The sequence below is a fragment of the Schistocerca cancellata genome, chromosome 3 (assembly GCF_023864275.1).
Source record: "Schistocerca cancellata isolate TAMUIC-IGC-003103 chromosome 3, iqSchCanc2.1, whole genome shotgun sequence".
NCBI classification, from domain to species: domain Eukaryota; kingdom Metazoa; phylum Arthropoda; class Insecta; order Orthoptera; family Acrididae; genus Schistocerca; species Schistocerca cancellata.
This window is the reverse complement of record NC_064628.1, coordinates 1,837,582-1,858,583: the sequence shown is the minus strand read 5'-3', so window position 1 is coordinate 1,858,583 and position 21,002 is coordinate 1,837,582. Positions and strand designations below refer to the sequence as shown.

The 21,002-nt window shown below is 37.1% G+C and overlaps 1 protein-coding gene across 1 annotated transcript in view; it reads left to right on the top strand.

The window, feature by feature from the left end:
- LOC126176757 (regulation of nuclear pre-mRNA domain-containing protein 1A-like) overlaps positions 1-20,572 on the top strand; it is a 50,659-nt gene extending 30,087 nt beyond the window's left edge. The window contains exons 3-4 of the mRNA XM_049923926.1: positions 19,039-19,167; positions 20,029-20,572. Of these exons, the coding sequence (XP_049779883.1) occupies positions 19,039-19,167; positions 20,029-20,045 (146 nt within the window). The 3' untranslated portion in view covers positions 20,046-20,572. The remainder of the gene's footprint in view (positions 1-19,038; positions 19,168-20,028) is intronic.
- The last annotated feature ends 430 nt before the right edge of the window (positions 20,573-21,002 follow it).

Here is a 21,002-nt window from a genome sequence, read left to right as displayed (position 1 = left end):
TTAATTTCCTCACACTTCTCATTGAGATGAGTACTTAATAGATCAAATTTCGAACTTACTTGTTCACTCGATTGTTTAAGTTGCGAGCTTATTTGAGTTGCAAAGCCTGCTAGCCACTCTGTTAAGTTTAATTGTTCACCATCCCCTGGTTCAATTTTTACATTTCCTACGATCTCATCCCTCTCAGGTAGAGACATGTTAACTATTAATTATTTTAAATGACAACAACAACAAAATACCTTGCTTTATGTAGCTATACTATGATGTCGTGATCGGTGTTCCTGTTGGCTTTCTTCACTTCTATTCGGTTTTATCGAAGCTGAAGTCTTGATTGATGAATTCCATTGACATAATCCAGACGTTAACCTTCCGAGCGGTGTGACGATAGTTTTTCGTAGTCGCACTAACACACTTTATTTATTTATTTTTGACATATCTTCACTGTTGCCACACTGCACAAATAAACTTTTTTGGAATGCTAAGCACTTACGAAATTTATCGCTGCACTATTATCATCGATGCACTTAAAGATCCCGGACGAGCCCCCACTTTTGTAATGGTCGCCTAGTCGTAGATATTGCTAATTGCTATAATCGCACTATTTCACTCCCATTTACGGAGCTTGTTACCACTTGATGTTAGGTTGGCACCATTAAAATGCATTGTGTTGTAGTAATCGCTGCTACTTGCTGGATCGCTGCTGTCTCTCGATGCTGATGCTGGCTCTAAATCTGGTTGTCTAGGGTTAAAAACATGAGGTCCCGTGTTTTTTAGGTGCTTTTGATGTTAAAGAACGAGCGAAACCAACAAATATGCAAACTTCAAATATTTATTACTCTGGTGGCCATCTTAATTCCACTGTCCACCAAAGACCATGACACAACACAAAGTAGTATTTCCGTTACATGTTCTTTGCATTGTTTATCCACCTCAAACAATAACACACAAACACACTTTACCAAAGTGACATTCTGACTGCCTCTCGACCCTTCTTGCTGCTCGTATTTATTATTATTATTATTCTGGATTTACAATGTGAGTACATTTTTCCAGCACCTATTCTAGATTACAGTAAGTCACTAATTATTGTTCTCCACTCTTCTCTATTTGTCCATAAATCTTCAGGAATGTTGTTCTTTCTCATTGCTGACTGAACTCCCTGTTTCCATGTATCAGGTGGTCGTCCCCTTTTTCTTCTTCCAATTGGTACCCAGTCGATTATGCATTTTGGTAGCCTTTCCTGTTCCATTCGTCTGATGTGTCCATACCATTTAAGTTGTTTGTGCTCGATGAAATCAATAATTGAATTTTTACATTTCATCTTGTCTCTGATTACTTCATTTCTTATTCTTTCTCGTCTTGATATTCTTGCTGAACGTCTCCAGAAATCCATTTCTGTGGCTAATAATTTTGATTTCAGTTGCCATTTTGTTGTCCACACTTCTGAACCATATGTAATAATGCTCCTAACTGTTGTTTTAAAAATCCTTATTTTGTTATCAGTTGTTATGTGTTTGTCCCAGAGAATTCCATTCAATAAAGAGATTGTCGTCTTTCCAGAATTTATTCTTGATCCAATTTCTTTGTCCTGTTTCCCATCATTTGTAATTTTCACACCTAAATATTTATATTCCTCAGTAGCTGTTATTGTTCCCATCCCTTCTTCTAATATTAAGTCTCCATTCACTCCACCAATTACCATGTACTTTGTTTTATTCATGTTTACATTTAGACCTGATTTTTTATATTCTTGAATCAATTTTCTGGTCATATACTCTATGTCCTCATAGTCTTGGGCTATAATCAGTTGGTCATCTGCAAATTGTAACGAGTATATTGTTCTATCATTTATCGCTATTCCCATAGCGTGACATTTTTTCTTCCAATTCTGTAAAGTTACTTCTGTATATATTTTATACAATGTTGGTGAGATGCTACATCCTTGACGTAATCCTTTTGTGACTTGGAATCCATGTGATAGATATTTACCAATTTTTATTTTTGAAATAGAATTTTTATATAAATTTTGAATTGCTTTAATTATTCTTGGATTTATTCCTATTGATATTAAAGCTTTCCATAAACTGGATAAAGGCACACTATCATAGGCTTTTTGTATATCTATGAATACTAAATGTATAGGTTGTGCCCGAACCATTTTTTTTTTTTCAATAATTTGTTGTAGGCAAAAGATATGATCAATTGTTGATCTTCCAGCTCTAAAACCTGCTTGTTCTTCAGCCTCCTTTTCTTTGTATTCTTGTTCTAACAAATATTTAATACTTCTTCCATATAATCTACTGAAGGTATTGGTCACTGTTATTCCCCTATAATTTTTACACTCATCTATCGCTCCTTTTTTATGTATCACTGGAATATATCCTACTTTCAAATCATTTGGGACATCTTCCCCATTTAAACATCTTTCGAAAAGGTTTCTTAACAATTCCATTAATTTCTTTGTTCCTAATTTTAATAATTCTGCAGGAAGCCCTTCCATTCTTTAAAGATTTTATTGCAGTTTTTACTGTCTCTATTTCCAAACGGATGTAATTCTCTGCTTGTAGATCTATCATTTCATTATATTCAGGGTTTCCCAAGTATTCTTCCCTGTTTTCTGTTAATAAACTTTTAAAATATTTTTCCCAAGAGTCATGAGTAATATATTTAATATGTGTTGTTTCTTTGGAATTCCTTCTTAAATTTTTTATAGTTTTCCATGCTTCTGTGTTTCTTTTACCACCAATATAGGATTCAATTTTTTGACATGACTGTTCCCAAACTTTGTTTTTTGCTTCTGCAACCTTTTTCCGGATTTTCGCTTGTTGTGCATTAAGCTCTATTTTATCTTGAAGATTTCTGGTATTTAACCATTTTAAATATTTTTCTTTCTTTAATTTCACTTCCTTTTTAATTTCTTCATTCCAGTAGTATAATGGATGGTTTGTACGTGTTTCTTCTGTTTCTCCTAAAGCTTCCTTGGTGGCTTCATGTAGTTTATTTACAAAATAATGATATTGATCTTCTGTATTATAAAACTCTGTTTCTACCAGTTTTTCATCTAATCTCTTTTGATATAAAAATATTGTGCTTTCATTCTCCAAACTATTCAAATTATATTTAGGAATTTTGATTTCTGTTTGTATATTTTCTATAGGACAATTTCGATTTTCTTCAGTGCTTTTTCCTCTGAAGGGGAATAAAAATTTGGAATTTACCAAATAATGATCGCTAAGAGTTACCCCTCTATATACTCTTATGTCATGTATTTTTATCCTCGTTTGCTGTTTAATTATAATATAGTCTATTATTGATTTTTGATTCAATGTATCTTTATGCCATGTGTATTTATGTATTTCTTTATGTTGATAAAAGCCATTTAATATTTTCAATGAATTTTGTTCACAGATATCAATAAGTCTATTACCATTATCATTTATAACATTTTCTCCAAATGGTCCTATAATTTTATTTCCAATTTTACTTCCAGTTCTACTGTTAAAATCCCCTGCAATAATAATCTCCCTGGTTTTCCCGATATCCTCTATGATTCCATTTAAATTATTATAGAAATCATCCTTTTTACAAATTGGTTCATCTTCGCTTATTCCATATACTCCTATAATAGTAATTTTGTATCCATGAATATCAATATTAATTTTAATCAGATTTTCATCAATAGGTTCCCAGTTTGTGACCATTCTTTTGAATTTGTTTTTCATCAATATCGATATCCCCCGTTTTGCTCTTTGATTTTTTTGGGACACCACTATAGAAATGTGTATATGATCCTATTCGTTCAATACCTCGTCCTTTTTTCTTAGTTTCTGGGAGTATAATAATATCTTGATTTCTAGCCTCCATTTCTTTAATCACTTCTCCTACTTTATTTTGTAATCCTTGTATATTCCATACACCAATTAAGACAGTCCATTTTCTTAGCCTTTTTCGTCTCCTATTATATCCGTCCTGCTGTAATCTTATAGGCTTTTTAACCAGTGAGGTTTTTCCAATGAATGGGGAGTTGGCCATCGCATTAACCCCCAACCTGGAGGACCAGGTAATTTTTGCTCAAGGTTTTCTTCCTTTAGCCTTTGGTAATCCAATACCTAAACTACAAGGCAGTAGTTGCTAGTTTTGGTCCACCCCGGGTATTTTATTTCCCCGGTACCCTCCATATCTGGTGGGCATTCCCCTATCCGCCACCTGGGGAGGCGCCCGATGGGAGACTAGCAACTCCACACGTATTTATAACATTGTCAAAGAACTACTAAAAAGAGATATAGTTTACAAGTCACATGTACATCTGTTATCATAATATGTGCAGAAAAGTTATTAATTTGCATCGAGTGACATAATTTAACATGTTATTAAAATGACAGACAGATTTGTTGACTTGACAGAATAATTCTTTGTTACAAAAAGGCCGTTTTTTAGAAGTTTGTCAATTGACTTCTCTAATTTGCATAAATAAGTAAATAACATGAATTATTAAGAATTACATTGGTTTTCGTCTAAAATAGGATTGCTTACGTGAATACTGAGTGAAAACGCTCCTAGTGAACAAATAGGTTTCACTGGGTGATTTTTATTTAAGGAGATCCAAAATACCTAAGTTGGCCACTATTTTTCATACTTCATATTAATTATTTAAGATGAACTTAGTGTTTTTACATGATGACATTTGCTGTATCAGTGATCAAGTGATATAAACTTTTGTGTGGGTCAGTTACTCAGTATAATTTAATGGGTTGACTGTTTATGCAGACATGTTATGCAATCATTGTTAACATACACAATAACTTTTCTATAATCATAAATACTCGTTAAACTGGTTGAATTTGGAGGGTATCGCATACTTCGGTACAGTAAAGCCTTTAATATGTTCCGTTACAATCAGCAGGATTTCTGCCCTACTCTAATGTGTATACATCGTACACCTTTACACAGTAAAAATTGTATTCATAATGTGTATTACTGCTATGCAGATACTAAGTTGGAAATCTTAAACAAGACCCACACCTCTACTACAGCACTTCATTGGGTATGTAATATGTACAGTCAAGGCAATAAAGTTAGATTTTTCTCTATCGGTACCTGTGCACTCTTTATTGTTCACACGTCTGTTTTAGTGACAAAAATGGTACAGTGTGATACATTTTTGAATAGTTCTTGGAGAGTGTAAGTGTATTCTTCAATAAAATGAACGTGGTTCCATTTAAACAATTTAACCTGTACCCAGTATCTCATACATCTGGGGGATACATGAAACATATACCCTCAGAAAGAACTAACCAGCGATGTTAAAGTGTTGGTTGAAACAATTTTTCATTTAATGCACAAGATAAAAGTTAACTTGGGTGAGCAAGATAAATGGGACATCCTGTGTAGGCAGCTGCATATTGTTTGTGAAATAAGATTTTTTTAGGGGTGATGAAGTGGAAATGTCAATGTCTTATGAGGAACTATGGTGTGGAAGTGACTGGTTTGGAGGTTATAAAAGCAGATGTATTGTGTCGCAATTTTCTCATTAGAATATGAGACTCATGAATTGTTCATATTACGTAATAAATTGATTTACTATGATGGAAGTAATTGTTAATGTTGTAGGGTATGCAAACTCGACAAATATGTAGATATGCCTCAGGATGAATTGGGATAGAAAACTGCTAATGTGTTGCATATGTTGTGATGTTTGCACTAACAAGGCCAGTCCTAGTTCAAACAGTGAGAAGACTGCAGTCCATGTTAATAAATTGAAGTATACAGTTAATTAGCCCTTATGTTCCAGCACCTGGTTTTGAAATCTGTAAACATGTCTTGTGTTCTGAGAAGCAAAAGCAGATTTTTCGGAAACTGACAGGTTGTATCAGGCCAAGAGCCTATGTAGCAGCAATCAGATGCACACCAGGTTTTTCCATGTTACAGAAAAGAAGGAAGGAGATACTGCAGTATAACTATTAAGGTCTACTACGTAAAGATTCTTGGCAAACTGTGAGACGTGATACTTAATCACATGGATGAGGAAAGTTCTGAAGTACCGTTAACAGACTTGCAGTGAACTTCTGGTTGCACATAGTTAATGGTTGGTAAATAGACAAGTATTTTCTTAGCAGTTGAAGTGCAATGGCATGCACTGTATTTTTGAGACACATTCTTTCAACATTATTGGAAGGGATCCCATTTTATCTTCGTGAATGTATATAGTTCTGACATGGAGCTCCATCCTGCATTGTGCGTCTTGCTTGTGAATACTTGCATCATGTGTTCATGGAAAGGTCTTGGTCCATGGCCAGCTCATATCCTTGTCCTAATCCCGAACAACAGTGGGATGCTTGACAGTACTTGGTGTAATGAAGTAACACATAGAAACTTGGCAACACCACTTTATATGACAGTTGTGATACACCACTTTGCACAACAGTTGTGAATGTAGCATCTTATCAAGTCTTGCAGATAAATAAAGGTATCACAACAAAGTATGTAATTAGTTTCATCTTCATCAGCAGACTAGTAGTAAATTTCAGAATTTCTCACTTGGTCCAATAACTTTCAGCCAGGTCATTACAGGACCAGTGTTCCCTATTTCAGGTTAAGAAATTTGTCCGGCCTTACACACACACACACACACACACACACACACACACACACACACACAATGAGAACATCCTTCCATTTTACACTAAGATTATGGGAGGTGAACTTTGAGGAGTCACTGCCTGCATTGTATTTTTGTCTCCTCTCTGAAGTGTACTAAGAGAGTTTGTTTACTCTATGAATGATTATTACTCTTTTTCTTATTCTCTTGATGGTTCATAATATTGTGTTGATAACAAAATAAAGTTCACTTGGTGTGTAGTATCTTGACATCATGTAGTCTAGTTAATTTCGTAGCAAATACATAGCAGTGATGACCCCACAAAAATGTGAAAATACGCAACCAGGCATGCAAAGTCATCAAATATTGTTATCACAAGAGATGAGTAACATTCAGACAAAGAGGCAGCTTGCAGATCTACAGGATGATTTACAGAGGAAGGTAGAACAACTCCAACCAGCAATAGGGGAAAAGGAAAATGCATTGGTGGGTTCATATACAGCAACCAATGACAGAACTACAGTAGTAAGAAAAACACAGAGGAAGGCACAGACACCGCAGTACTTGCCAGAAAAACCAGAACTTTGGTTCACAGTGCTCAAACTAGCATTTGCACAAAACGAGATAACCGATGAGTGCATGAAGTTTGCAGTGACTGTTAATGGACTAGATGCTAGGGCTGTCACTATATGTGCAGACGTAATACCAAACTTGCCACAAGATCTGCGATATGAGAGTCTAAGAAGCTGTTAATCAGCAGAGTATGCAAACCACTTGACCACTGAATGCAGCAGGTGCCGAGTAATGAGCAAAACTGAATATTGGCGGCACTTGAGAGGCATTGTAGAAGAGACAAAATTGCCAGATGCAATGCTGTGGCATATCTGGATGGTGCAACTACTGGGGGATCATAAAGTCAGCAGAGTTAATGTACAGAAAAGATGTCTACACAGTGATCACAGTAGTGTGCAAAGCTTATGCATCACTGGATTTATACATGTGCGGCAAGTGTAACAATGGTTACCAAGCTATCCAAAAAGGGTAACAATCGGACTTCAGTAAGCAGATACACTGTCTTAAAGAACAGAAAAGACACACTGCAAAATCAGATAGCAAGCCTGTTAGGAAACAAGAGAACCATGTCCAAGCAGAACATGGGAGACAACAGTGGACCAAAACAAAATGACCCAATAGGCTGGTGCCATCGGCATTTTGGCGGGAGAACTCAGAGATGTAAGTTACCATACACATACCCAAATGGTATCAGTGGCGGGCAGTAGGTGTGGCGGACCACGGGATCCAGGGAGGAGAATATAGCGAAGGACTCAACACAGTGAGTAAAGTAGCAATCTTACCAATGCTGTCTCAGCAGTTATACATAAGACATGAAGTCAGATTGCCACTACCTCATAGACTGGGTCACAAATCGTGAAGTGAAGAGAGACCTAGGGTTTCGTTAGAGATGTATGTGGTGATTCGTAGAGGTGGATGTGCCCATATTTGGAGTAACTTCCATAGTCAGAAGAGGATTCAGATCAGTCTTGGCACTGCTCATATCAGGAGGGATGGAGAAGCGGTCACAGATTCCTAGGCTGAAAGCTATAAACGGAGTGCACACACTGTAACATGGCCAGTAGATGTGCAGCCGGCAGGTCACATATGGGGAGAGTGGCAGCGATGTGGGCTGCAGACAGGCACTGTAGGGGAAATGCCGAGCTGTGGAATGGAAGTGCCGTTCTCAGCTGAAGCCTATGCTCACTTTTTTGTAAATATTAAGTGGAATCTCTCCATGCCCATACATGGTGGCTATTGAAAAAGATGTGTTGCATCTACTTTGGTTAATATCTAAAATTAATTCCACTGAAAATGCAACAAAATCGGCGATTAATTTTTGCCTGGCTTGTTAACCATTTGTAGCTTTCAGAGAAGCATCAAGAGTGGCAAAATTTGAGGAAATCCTACACATTTCTCTTGTTGCCCTGTTACAATCAGCTTCTTTCGCCAAAACAGAGCAGAGTTTACACAGTGTCACCTCACTGACATGCTGTGCAGACGCAATTGTGAGAGTATTCTGAAATGATTGATTTAAGTTTATTAATTGAGAAATCGAGGAAAAAAACACCAATGTCTTATGGAAAAGCAAGTCATTGGTACAAAAATAAATGTGATGTCTTCTTGTATGATGTTCCAAAACCCATAGCATTTTCCATTTTACTAGCTATCAACGGCCCTTAAAAATTATTCTTTCATTGAAAAAGACTGTATTAAGTGGAATAATGGAAGATAAAGAAGTTTTACATAATAACGATGTGGCAAAATACTCTCCTCCTTGCATGGAATTATTTCCCAAAATCTGATTTCAGTATTTAAAACCATTTATGAAATAAGAGGAATGTTGCGGATATTTCATTCTCGATTTATCACTGGCATATGCAATCAGAAATGGGAGTGCTAAATCAGACCAATTTTCTCAAGATTGGTTACAGATTGACTTCTACCCAAGTTGAAAGAAAAATTCAACATGTTAGATAAGTTTCATAAACAGCAACATATTATGTAGTACACACCAAATGCAAAATAATAGCCACCCCAATTTTTCATTGCAAACTTTTTTAATTTCACCCAGTGTCTTACTTGCTTGCAAATATCACAATAATTATGACCATTAACGAGGTGACAGGCATATAACTGTGAAGCTGACACATAAAGCTATAAGTAAAAATGAATTTTTTATTCGAATAGCTTTTGTAAAGTCCTTAGAGAAAAATTGCAGGGTGTGCGCCTTGACCAAAAGGGGCCAAACATTGTCGGATTTCCCTTCTGTACGTATGAATGAACTTGCGTAGTGCTCAGGACGAAAATTGGTCTCTGCACATCAATCACAGCATCATGAGCGGGCTGTTAACAAAGTCTACACACACACACACACACACACACACACACACACACACACACACACACACACACACACACACACACACACACAGTTTGGTGGTGTGGAAGTATAGTAGTGTTACCATGGCACGCATACAACAGGTGTCGCACAACATGGTGCATTACGTTAGGACCACACCAGGGCTATCAGTCTCGTGGTGGCCTAGAAAGTTAGTGCCAGACAGTCCTGTGGCGGCAAAAATAGTTTGATAACATGTTGTGAATGGGCATGATATGAAGGTCTGATAGCCCATGGGCATCACTGCTACATCTTGTCATAAAGGAAGATGATGCATGAAGGCTCCGCGGTGATTACCACACATTAAATGTCTATTATACAATCCCACACTGCTACCCAGTACCGATTATCAACGACTTTAGTGGTGTGTTGGCGGGAACAGCCATTTCCAGCAAGACTGACTAAAAAAAAAAAGACATACAATCAGATAACGGTAGCGGAAGACGACATACCATACATTCGGATTGTTAAAGTCTTTAAGAATGCCTTTTGGGCTGAAAATGCCACACAAAGTACTGTGAGGATAGGAATGTTGTTTTTGAGTAACTTGACGGCATTCTGAAGTTTCCAGTCACCAGCATTGCACAAAGAACGTCTCAAGACCGTTTTTGACTGCATGAAAAAATGTCACAGTAGTAAACAAGGCGAAGTGTACATTCAGGCGGCAGCATGTGATGTTTCTGGGAAATGCATTATCAGCAGCCAAAATCCACTCATTGAAGAGCAAAATAGACATAATCAGAGACGTGCCTGGCCAGACAATTTTCATAAGCTCATGAGATTTCTAGGGGCTGTCATTGACACCCGGAAAGCAGGGATAAAAGTGCCCTTGACTGCAGCACTAGTGGGTAAGAATGTGAAAGGCTGATGGCCCCTGCAATGCATCCCAGAAATATAGAGGGCTTTCGACCAAGTAAAGGCCAGTGTAAGAAAAGTGGTTTTATTAGCACACCCTGTGCTCCAAGCACTGTTAGCAGTAGTAGTCAACACCAACCAACCGGCAGTGGGTGCAGCCCTCCACCAGTATGAAGACAATTACTGGCAGCCGTTAGCTTTCTTTTCCGCACAAGCTCATGGTGTCGCTAGTGAAGTGAAGCCTGTAATGGTCGCCTAGTCGTAGATATAGCTAATTGCTATAATAGCACTATTTCACTCCCATTTACGGAGCTTGTTAGCACTTGATGTTAGGTTGGCGCCATTAAAATGCATTGTGTTGTGGTAATCGCTGCTACTTGCTGGATCGCTGCTGTGTCTCGATGCTGATGCTGGCTCTAAATCTGGTTGTCTAGGGTTAAAAACATGAGGTCCCGTGTTTTTTATGTGCTTTTGATGATAAAGAACGAGCGAAACCAACAAATATGTAAACTTCAAATATTTATTACTCTGGTGGCCATCTTAATTCCACTGTCCACCAAAGACGATGACTCAACACAAAGTAGTACTTCCGTTACATGTTCTTTGCAGTGTTTATCCACCTCAAACAATAACACACAAACACACTTTACCAAAGTGACATTCCGACTGCCTTTTGACCGTTCTTGCTGCTTGTATTTATAACATTGTCAAAGAACTACTAAAAAGAGATATAGTTTACAAGTCACATGTACATCTGTTATCATAATTTGTGCAGAAAAGTTATTAATTTGCATCAAATGACATAATTTAACATGTTATTAAAATGACAGACAGATTTGTTGACTTGACAGAATAATTCTTTGTTACAAAAAGGCCGTTTTTTAGAAGTTTGTCAATTGACGTCTCTAATTTGCATAAATAAGTAAATAACATGAATTATTAAGAATTACATTGGTTTTCAACTAAAATAGGATTGATTTCGTGAATACTGAGTGAAAACGCTCCTAGTGAACAAATAGGTTTCACTGGGTGATTTTTATTTAAGGAGATCCAAAATACCTAAGTTGGCCACTATTTTTCGTACTTCATATTAATTATTTAAGATGAACTTAGTGTTTTTACACGATGACATTTGCTGTATCAGTGATCAAGTGATATTAACTTTTGTGTGGGTCAGTTACTCAGTATAATTTAATGGGTTGACTGTTTATGGAGACATGTTATGCAATCATTGTTAACATACACAATACCTTTGCTATAATCATAAATACTCGTTAAACTGGTTGAATTTGGAGGGTATCGCACACTTCGGTACAGTAAAGCCTTTAATATGTTCCGTTACAAGCCCTTATGATACTGTAGAAGCTAAGGCAGTCACAATTTACACTGATCACAAGCCTGCCTATAACTTTCGCTTTCAAGAAGTGTAAGAACACTTTGTCCCTGAGATAATTCTGCCAATTAGAATTTATTGGCCAGTTCATTAGATATACATGACATGTTACGGTGGCTGCAAATGTCATAGATGACTTCTTCTCAAGTGGCGAAGCCATCTTCCTGTACAGTAGGTTAAGAGCAGTTTGCTGCTGCACAAGCTAGGGATCTTCATCTAACGGAGTACCTATGGAATAGCTGTACAGGGCTACATTTTAAACAGGTACAACCAGAAGGGGCAAATATTGTTATCTGGTGTGATGTCACAAGGTAAACATAGACCATTTGTACCTAAGCAGTTAAGAAAAGCAATTTTTGATGGTATTCATAACCTAGCCCGTCAGCGTGCAAACACTAGCATGAAGCTCCTGGCAGAAAGATTTGGGTGGCCAAGCATGAGAAAGGATTGCTGCAGGTGGCCAAGGCGTGTATAGTGTGCAAGAGGTAAAAGACAGGGAGGAATGTCCACAAACCAGTGGGGGAATTCACAAACCCATAACGTTTGCACACATGCATTTAGACATAAAGGGGCCACTGACACTTTCGGAAGGATATCATTACTTGCTAACTGCCATTTACAGATATATGCAATGGGCTGAGGTTGTAACAATACTGGCGGAGACAGTAGAAAGAGTTCTCCTGGTGACATGGATAGCAAGTTTAGGCTGCTCATTGCATGTGACCACAGACAAGGGTGACAGCTTGAGTCTAAACTGCTCCCAGAACTGCTCAGTGTGTGGGGGTTTTGGCACCATCACACAACTAGCACCCAGGTAGTAATGGGATGGCTGAATATTGACAGAGAACTTTGTGTCATTGATGTGCCCCAAGGAGAATTGGTCCTCCACATTGTCATTAGTGTTGCTAGGTCTACAGACCGCATGCAAACCAAATAATAGTGGCTTCAGTAAGGGAGATACATATGAAGAAACTGTGTGCCTACCAATAGAACTTTCTACAGCACATGCAGAACTGATGACAGTGAATCTACCATATGTACTGCAGCAAGTAAATCAGCGGCCTTGCTGCTGTGTTAACACCGGTCCCCTTCAGATCACCGAAATTAAGTGCTGTTAGGTTTGGCTAGCTCTTGGATGGGTCACTGTCTGGGTCTGTTGAGTGCTGTTGGCAAATGGGATGCACTCAGCCTTTGTGAGGCGAATTGAGGAGCTACTTGACTGAGTATTAGTGACACTGGTCACCAAAACTGACAAAGGCTGGGAGAGCAATGTACTGACCACATCTCCCTCCATATCTGCATCTGGTGACACCTAAGGGCTGAGGATGACACAGTGGCCTTCAAGGCCTGTTTAGGTGGTATTTATTTGTCTGTACTGCAGCAAGTAAAGGGATACACAGCCAAAATAAGCCCCTCACTTGGCTTGCAACAATGGGGAACACAATCTGTTTGGGCATAGAGAGCTGAGCAATTGTTCCCATGTAATGCAGTACATCCACCAATGCAACACTCGCACACCAGGCCATACAGAGTTTTGGAAAGAGATCACACAATGCCTATATATTGCAACAGCAAACAGTCTCACTAGAAAGGGTAAAGTCCACAGATGTGCTGATGGCATATGATAAAATAAGGTACGAACAGCAGAGCGAAATCATGTCCACTGTGCCAGAACAGACTGAAGAGGATATGGCAGATGAAGGAAACACACTGCCGTAAATACATCCAGCAACCATGATGGAGAGTCCAGAAATGCCTATAACTCGCACCAGAGCAGGCCAGTGCATACACTAAAAGTACCCGTATGTTCCAGGAGCCCCACTCAACTATGGGGGTGCTGTGTAGTAGTCATAACCGGCAGAATAAATTGCACACAGTGTATTTTTGAGTCATCTTTGGAGCAGACTAAGTGACAGTTTTAGTCCTCAAATGATTATTACTTTTTGCAATTGAGTCTTTCGACAATTAATGATATTGAGTTAATAAAGAAATAAAGTATTTTTTGTGCAGCATCTTGACATTCTGTGGCCCAGCTAATTTCATACTGAATACAATGGAGTGCTACAAACTTAATCTGGGCTTAGCATTATGGAAAAAAAAATGTACAAAATGTTGCGTAAACCCATCCTCACTCAGAAGGTTGCTTTGAACATGTCAAGAAAGTCTCTATGAAGTAAATAAAATTGTCAAAAGATAATGTTTCATTAAGTAGTAGTGTTATCTATTTGATCTTCTACAATAATGGATAAATCGTCAGATGATTGACTGTATACTTTAATTTTTTTTTCACCTTGGTTTGGCTGAAGAACAGATAATGTAGCTTAATTTTCTATTTACTGTTATAATTATAAAATGTGCTCTTCTTGTACTGTGAATTGTTGACAGTAAACCACAAAAGGGAAGCATAGCTCCATAGAACTCTGTCACAAGATGTCTGGAGATGGCCACAACATATTTTCATTAATATATGTTTCTAAGTAATCAGTATTTTCTTGCTCTGCTTCAGATATTGCACAGTAAGACATTAATGAATGAATGAAACTAGGTGAAATCTTGTTGACATTGCATCACCTAATCTGGCAAGTCACAGCTGTCAGTAAATGTAGCTATAGTGGTTGATCTGCTACATGCAAATTTGAATTAAAGTTACTATTAGTGTATGCAACCAAACATTTTGTATACTAAAATTGGTTTATTGAATCTATCACTTGCATTACTGTAATGAGAAGGTTAGACCTTGTGCTGCACGTAATTTTCTGTATAACAACAGTGACAGTAGAGAACCTACTAAAGGTTTAAGGATATTTCATTTATTATCTCATGTTGACTTATCGCACGTAGATTTGATGGAAACTCCCACATCAATAAGAAGAGAACCACCTATTCTGAGGCCAGAGACAGTGGTCATGTTTATGTGACTTGTGCTTGTGTGTTTTCTACTTTAGGAGAAGCCTTTTGGCTGAAAGCTTAAATGTATAGCAGTCTTTTTGTTGTGCCTGTCTACAACTCAAATCTCCTTTATATTGTGAGTAGCAATCTATCCCTTTCAAAATATGGAAACTCATGGTTGGAATATCAACAATATTAGGAGAAAGATATATTTCTACTCACCATAAATAAGGCTTGTTGAGTTGCTGACTGGTGCATCACAAAGACTATTAATGTTATAGTTTTTGTCCAAAGCCTTCTTCAGAAAAGAAAGTGCACATTTGTGCTGCCCCTCAACACACACACACACACACACACACACACACACACACACACACACACACAGTGTGCATGAATGACCACTACCACTGCACCAGGATGCCTGGTCATGTGTGCATGAGGTGTGCTTGCTTGTGTGAATGTGTTTCTTTGCTGAAGAAGGCTTCGACTGAAAGCTATAAAGTATAACAGTCTCTTCATCGTGCCTGCCTGCAACTCAGTGGGGCATATTTATGGTGAGTAGAAATCTTTTCATAATATTGTCATTATTCCATCCTGGATTTTCTAGTATTGGTTTTCTTGATTGTGTGGTAGATATATATTACATGTAAAAAGAATAAAAGTGAAGTCCTGAAGCCATATGCGTGTGCAACAGGAAAGGGAAGAAATGAGAATGACACTGGAAGGATCATGTACCTTGTACTGTAATGTGGTTTGCGGAGTATAAATGTGAACATGTGTTGGAGGCCTTTATCTATATATGTAGTTGGCAGGGCACTCTGTGGTGTGCGGTAGTGTGTACATGGTGTAACAGAATAATATCCTTTCAGTTCTATTTGCAGATGAGGCATGGGAAGAAAGATAAGTCTCTAACTTTCACCGTGTGATTGTGACAGTTATGCGAGATGTAAGTTGCAGTGATAAATGTGTTTTCTTGACTTGGGTTGGTAAGCATATCTGTGAAGCAAGTATGCTGATTAAATAGTCCTTTGACAACCCCCCTGCCCTTCAATAAGTACGACGTTGCAATGATCCCCTGACAGACAGACAGTGTTAAAGAACTGATTGAACAAAGCTTTTGTGAATGGGTGCCTTTTAGGTGAATTACTATTTTTTAAGGTTATTTGGCAATAAAACTTACACTCTTTCTAAATGGTGAGATTTGCATACTCTGACTGTTTTGTATTTGCATACTCTGACTGTTTTGTATTGTTCCAAATAGGTAGAACCTGAAAGCAACGTGTAAGTAGCAATACCTCCACTTATGCAGCTGCCACTCTCCACATCAAACAGTCCTTCCAGCTTCTCTGTAGCAAACCTGTCTTTTTCAGTACCAAATCTCTTAGTGCCTACACCACCACCTTCTCCAAGACTTTCCTCTTCCACAAATTCCCTATAGAGACAAATATTGCAACAATATAGAAGCAATATTGCAAACAAAATCCTCCAGATGGTCTCCACATCTCTCCCTCCAACATAGACAACTGTGAATAACCTCAGAATGCTATAACATTTTCTGCAAGGCTGTAGTTGTTAACATTAACTGTCCTATCACATTTCCTTGGGATGAATTAGGTGCAAATATCACTTCTGACAGTGTTCCCCTTTGTCATTATCAATTGGTCTCTCTTGGTAGGGGGGGGGGGGCTGGGGGGAGGTATGACAATATATAAGCCTTGATTGTAGTACCATGGCAAAAACTTTCTTCAAAGAATTACAGGGTTTAACACTAACTTGGAAAGAAGCCATATCCTTTGGTGTGCATGTTTCGTTTTTTGTCAGCTTGTAAGAGGAAATTACATTGTATGTTGGAAATAATTAGTTTAAGATGTTTGCATTGACAACTTAGTCCTGTAGTCCTCTCCTATTGATATGCCCTCACTGAGTCTTAAAATTAATTTGCATTGTTTATTAAGTAACAAAGTCTGAGTGAAAAGAAACAAATGACAATGGTGGAAGGTTACACAATATTTATTATTTTACAAATCTCTTTTCAGCTATTATGCCATTGTCAGGTACGAAGATAAATGTGTATGGCTCTGAAATTTTTATAGGATAAAAGATTTTGAAGTAGTGCATCTACATAGTATGTCAGTTGGTTTCCAAAGAGACAGTTGTTAAAGTTTGATTTATGGTTAAAATGAGAGGAATTATTTTAGTACAAATGTGAATTCAAACTATTTAGCTTAGATAAAATATGTTGCACATTAACTAGTGGACTACACAACAAATTCCAACAAATTTTATGAGAAGAAAAATACATTGAACAATATTTAATAAACTCCTTTGATATGTTCCAAGCAGTTAGACTGAACAATATAATGTAATGTTTAACAGATCCCATATGATAAACAAGTAAAATATTAAAAGTGAGAGAGAAGTGAAAGTGTGTAGTTTACCTGTTTAGTTTCACTTACAATGCTTTACCTGTTTGTAATATTGGTATTTTTGAGGACAAGATTGGTCAGCCTCTTGGAACATGTAACAAATGTGTACTATATAGTGTTCAACTTATATTTCTTCTCAGAACAGTTGTAATTTGTAATGTCATTGATTTTTTAATGTGTCACAAATTTATCTAAGCTAAATAGTTTTAAATTGTATTTTTATGTAAATAATTTTAAATACTCTGTAGATGTGATAGTTTAAAATCTTTGATCCTACGCAATTTTTGCAGCGACATAGATGTATCTTTTTGTAACTGACGACAGCCTAATAGCCAAAAATCAGTTTGTAAAATAATAAATAAGAACCAATGGAACAGTCAGTTAATATAATATAATGCGTAGTAGCACTTTTATATTATCATATTGGTGTACTTTGCAGTTCAATTGTGTAAGGGATGTGAAGTTATGGAAATCTTTTAATTTCACGGGCTTTATACATTAGACTTTCAATTTTCTTTTATCTTGTTGGTACATATGTTCCTGAAGTATGTTTTCATTTTCAGCTGTTTTGAATATTTAGTTTTTTGATGACAGTTGAAAAGATTATACATAGTTTCTAATGGTGGGCTAATTTTACTCTTGAAAAAGATGAATCAATGAAGTTGCATTAAATTTTTCTTGAAAAAAGGAATAAAATACAGCACGGTATTTTAAATGTTGACACTGGCTTTTCACAAATCTGCTATTAGTAGGACAAGAATTTACATGTGGCATAAAACATTTAAAAGAGGGTCAAGAGGGCATTGAAGATGGTGATTGGCCTGGATGTCCTAGCACATAAATTACTGATAATAGTGTGGAAGAAGTAAAGAGTGGTTCTGGAAAATTAACCAAATCGCCATCGGAGAGGTTGCTCCTGGTGTCAGCATATCCTTTGGCTCATGCCAAGCAAATTTTTTTTTTATGATTTACGCATGGAATGTAAAGGTGCAAAGTTTGTTCTAAAATTGTTGAATTTCGACCAAAAACAGTGTTGCACAAACATTGCTCAGGAATTGCTGAATAAACTTTACAACTATCCAGAACTTCTAAGGAAGGTTCTAACATGGTTATACCGGTATGATATGGAAACCGAGGCCCAATCGTCCCAATAGAAACTGCCTTAAGAGTCAACAAGAAAAACATTTGACAAATTTGGTCACATGTGGGGGTTCTTCTCTCCCGTTTCTTCGATTACAGTGAAATAGTGCATCATGAGTTCCTGCGTTATGGTTGTATGGTCAGTAAGGAATACTACATGGAAGTTACGCACAGTCTGCATGAAGCTGACTGAAGAATACGATTAGAATAGTGGCAAAACCATTCATGGAAATACCATTGTGATAATGCTCCTGCTCACACCTCAATGCTTGTTCATGATTTTTTGGCAAAAAAACAAAACCGTTATGTTAGCTCAACCATCATATTTGCCGGACATGCTCCCTGCAACTTCTTGCTATTCGAGAGTCTGAAGAGAACCAGGAAAGGACGTTGTTTTGCCACCATTGAGATAAAAATGGAATTGCTGAAGGAGCTGAATACCAGAACAAAAAGTGAATTCCAGGAGTGTTTCCAAGATTGGAAAAAGCACTGGCACGAGTATTTTGTATCTGCGGGAGGGGGGGGGGGGATTGCTTTGAAGGTGGTGGTGGTGGTGGTGGTGGTGGAGGAGGATAAATAAAGATTCTTTAAGAAAATAAAAATTCCTGTTGCTCATTGATCACACCACATATGCACATCTTTTACCTCCAACAACATAATGATCTACTAAACATTTGCGGTAAAGTAATACAGAATTGTTAATGTTGTTGAATTATTCTTTGTCGTCTTTGAGTAAGGTCAATAGAAAGCACTTGTAATAACACAAGCAATACTTCCTTTGCAGAAAAGAGGAGCCATCTATCGCCACCATTATCTGATGCTTCCCAATCACAAGCAACCTATCAGATTGAGGTTCAGACAAAGCGGCAGCCTATACCTTATGAGCCGACACCTGTAATTCCATCACGGACAGGTTTGTATTCTGATGTTTTGTGGAATAGTTTTATTGGAAGTTATGGTGGTGATTAACAGCATGTTGATTAGATGGCATTGAGTCAAAGTTAAAGCATTGTATGAAGACCTGCAATCAAACAAAAATGAAAAAAAAAATCTCATATGATTGCAGCAGATCTGTACATCTACGTATGTACCCTGCAAGCCATCCTACAGTGTGTGGTGGAGGGTACAACATACCACTACTAGACATTTCTCTTGCTGTTCCACTCACAAATAGAGCGAGAGAAAAATGACTGTCTATAAGTCTCTGTAGAAGCTGTAACTTCTCTCATCTTATCTTTGTGGTCATTAAATGAAATGTACATTGGCAGCAGCATAATCGCTCTGCAGTTGGTCTCAAATGCTGGTTCTCTAAGTTTCCGCAATAGTGCCTTATGAAAAGAGCATCATTTTCCCTCCAGGGATTTCCATTTGAGTTCATGAAGCATTTCCATAATACTAGCATGCTAAATAAGGTGAGGGTGATGGTGCAATTAGTTCAAAGTCAGTTGTTCCATATTTAACTGTTGGTAGATACTTCTTATTCATAATCTGCAGCCTTTTTGATTATCTCCATGTTGATGTGGAATGGAATAGATAGGAAATATCTGGAATGAGAACCATTAAGACAAATGAAAGCTTTTTGAATTAATAAACAGCAGTGTCATCACCAAAGCTGCCAATGTGATGAAGGGGGGGGGGGGGGGGGGGAGTGCTTTAGGCTGTGAGCCACAACTCTTCATTTATTGAATTTAATATTCACAGCTTATAATTCATAACATTTTGCTGTATCAGTACATTGTGTGTTACAATTAATTTTCTTTTTCTTCTTTTTCAGGAAAATATTTCGTGTAAACTGTTTTATCATGTCACAAGATAGTTCAGCTTCATTCGGCATCAATAAGAAATTAGTGTGTTTGTATCTAAACACAAGGACGCACACTGTAAAAAATCATGTTATACTGTTAATAGAATTGTGATTAAATTTGGCTGTATCAATCATTTGTAGTTAGTAATTGTTTAAATATTGTGGAGATGATATTTAATTTGTGTAATTTTAGTTATTGAACTGTAATGCACTACTGTATTCCAAGCTTAGTTTGTTTTTTTGCATAAGCATTTATCGTATTACTCAGGTCTAGAAAGACCGCTTTTAAAAGCGGTGCTTAAAAATTATACTTTGGTGGCTACAGGCTTCATTGTGCATAAAGGAATTTGACCATGACTTAGTGTCTTGTCATGTATTTAATCAATAATATTCCTGTTATATAGGATGTGAAGTTATGCACAAATGGAAAATATCTTTTTGTACATGTTTAGTCTTCCAGAGTGAAACATTTATAACAGTTTTTTGAAATAAACAATTATGTTTATGTAAAATATTCAACTTCTTCACAGCTATACCACTTCAGGCGATATCACCATAGTGAAAACTGTCCACGTGAAGCTAAGAATAAGCTATTTTCCTGTGTTAAAAATACGGTTCAGATCATCATTATTTGCAGTGATTATAAGATTCGGATCACATTTACAATCAATATTCTCTCAAAATATCTCTTATTTTTATGTAATTAAAGCTTATAAATCACTAAATATCAAGATTTAGTCACTCGATAAAAAATGCTCTGTTGTTGCCTGTTCTGGTGACTTCACAGACTTGGAGTAAGATGAAGCTAATGTGTGTTACAGGAATGTTAAGTTTTTACGTACTTTTTCTGAAAATAGTTTAGCTATTTCATGATGGATAATGCATTTACAAGTTGTAAGTAACAAGAGAAAGGAATAATGTCAGTTCTGAAGTGGAAACTGTAC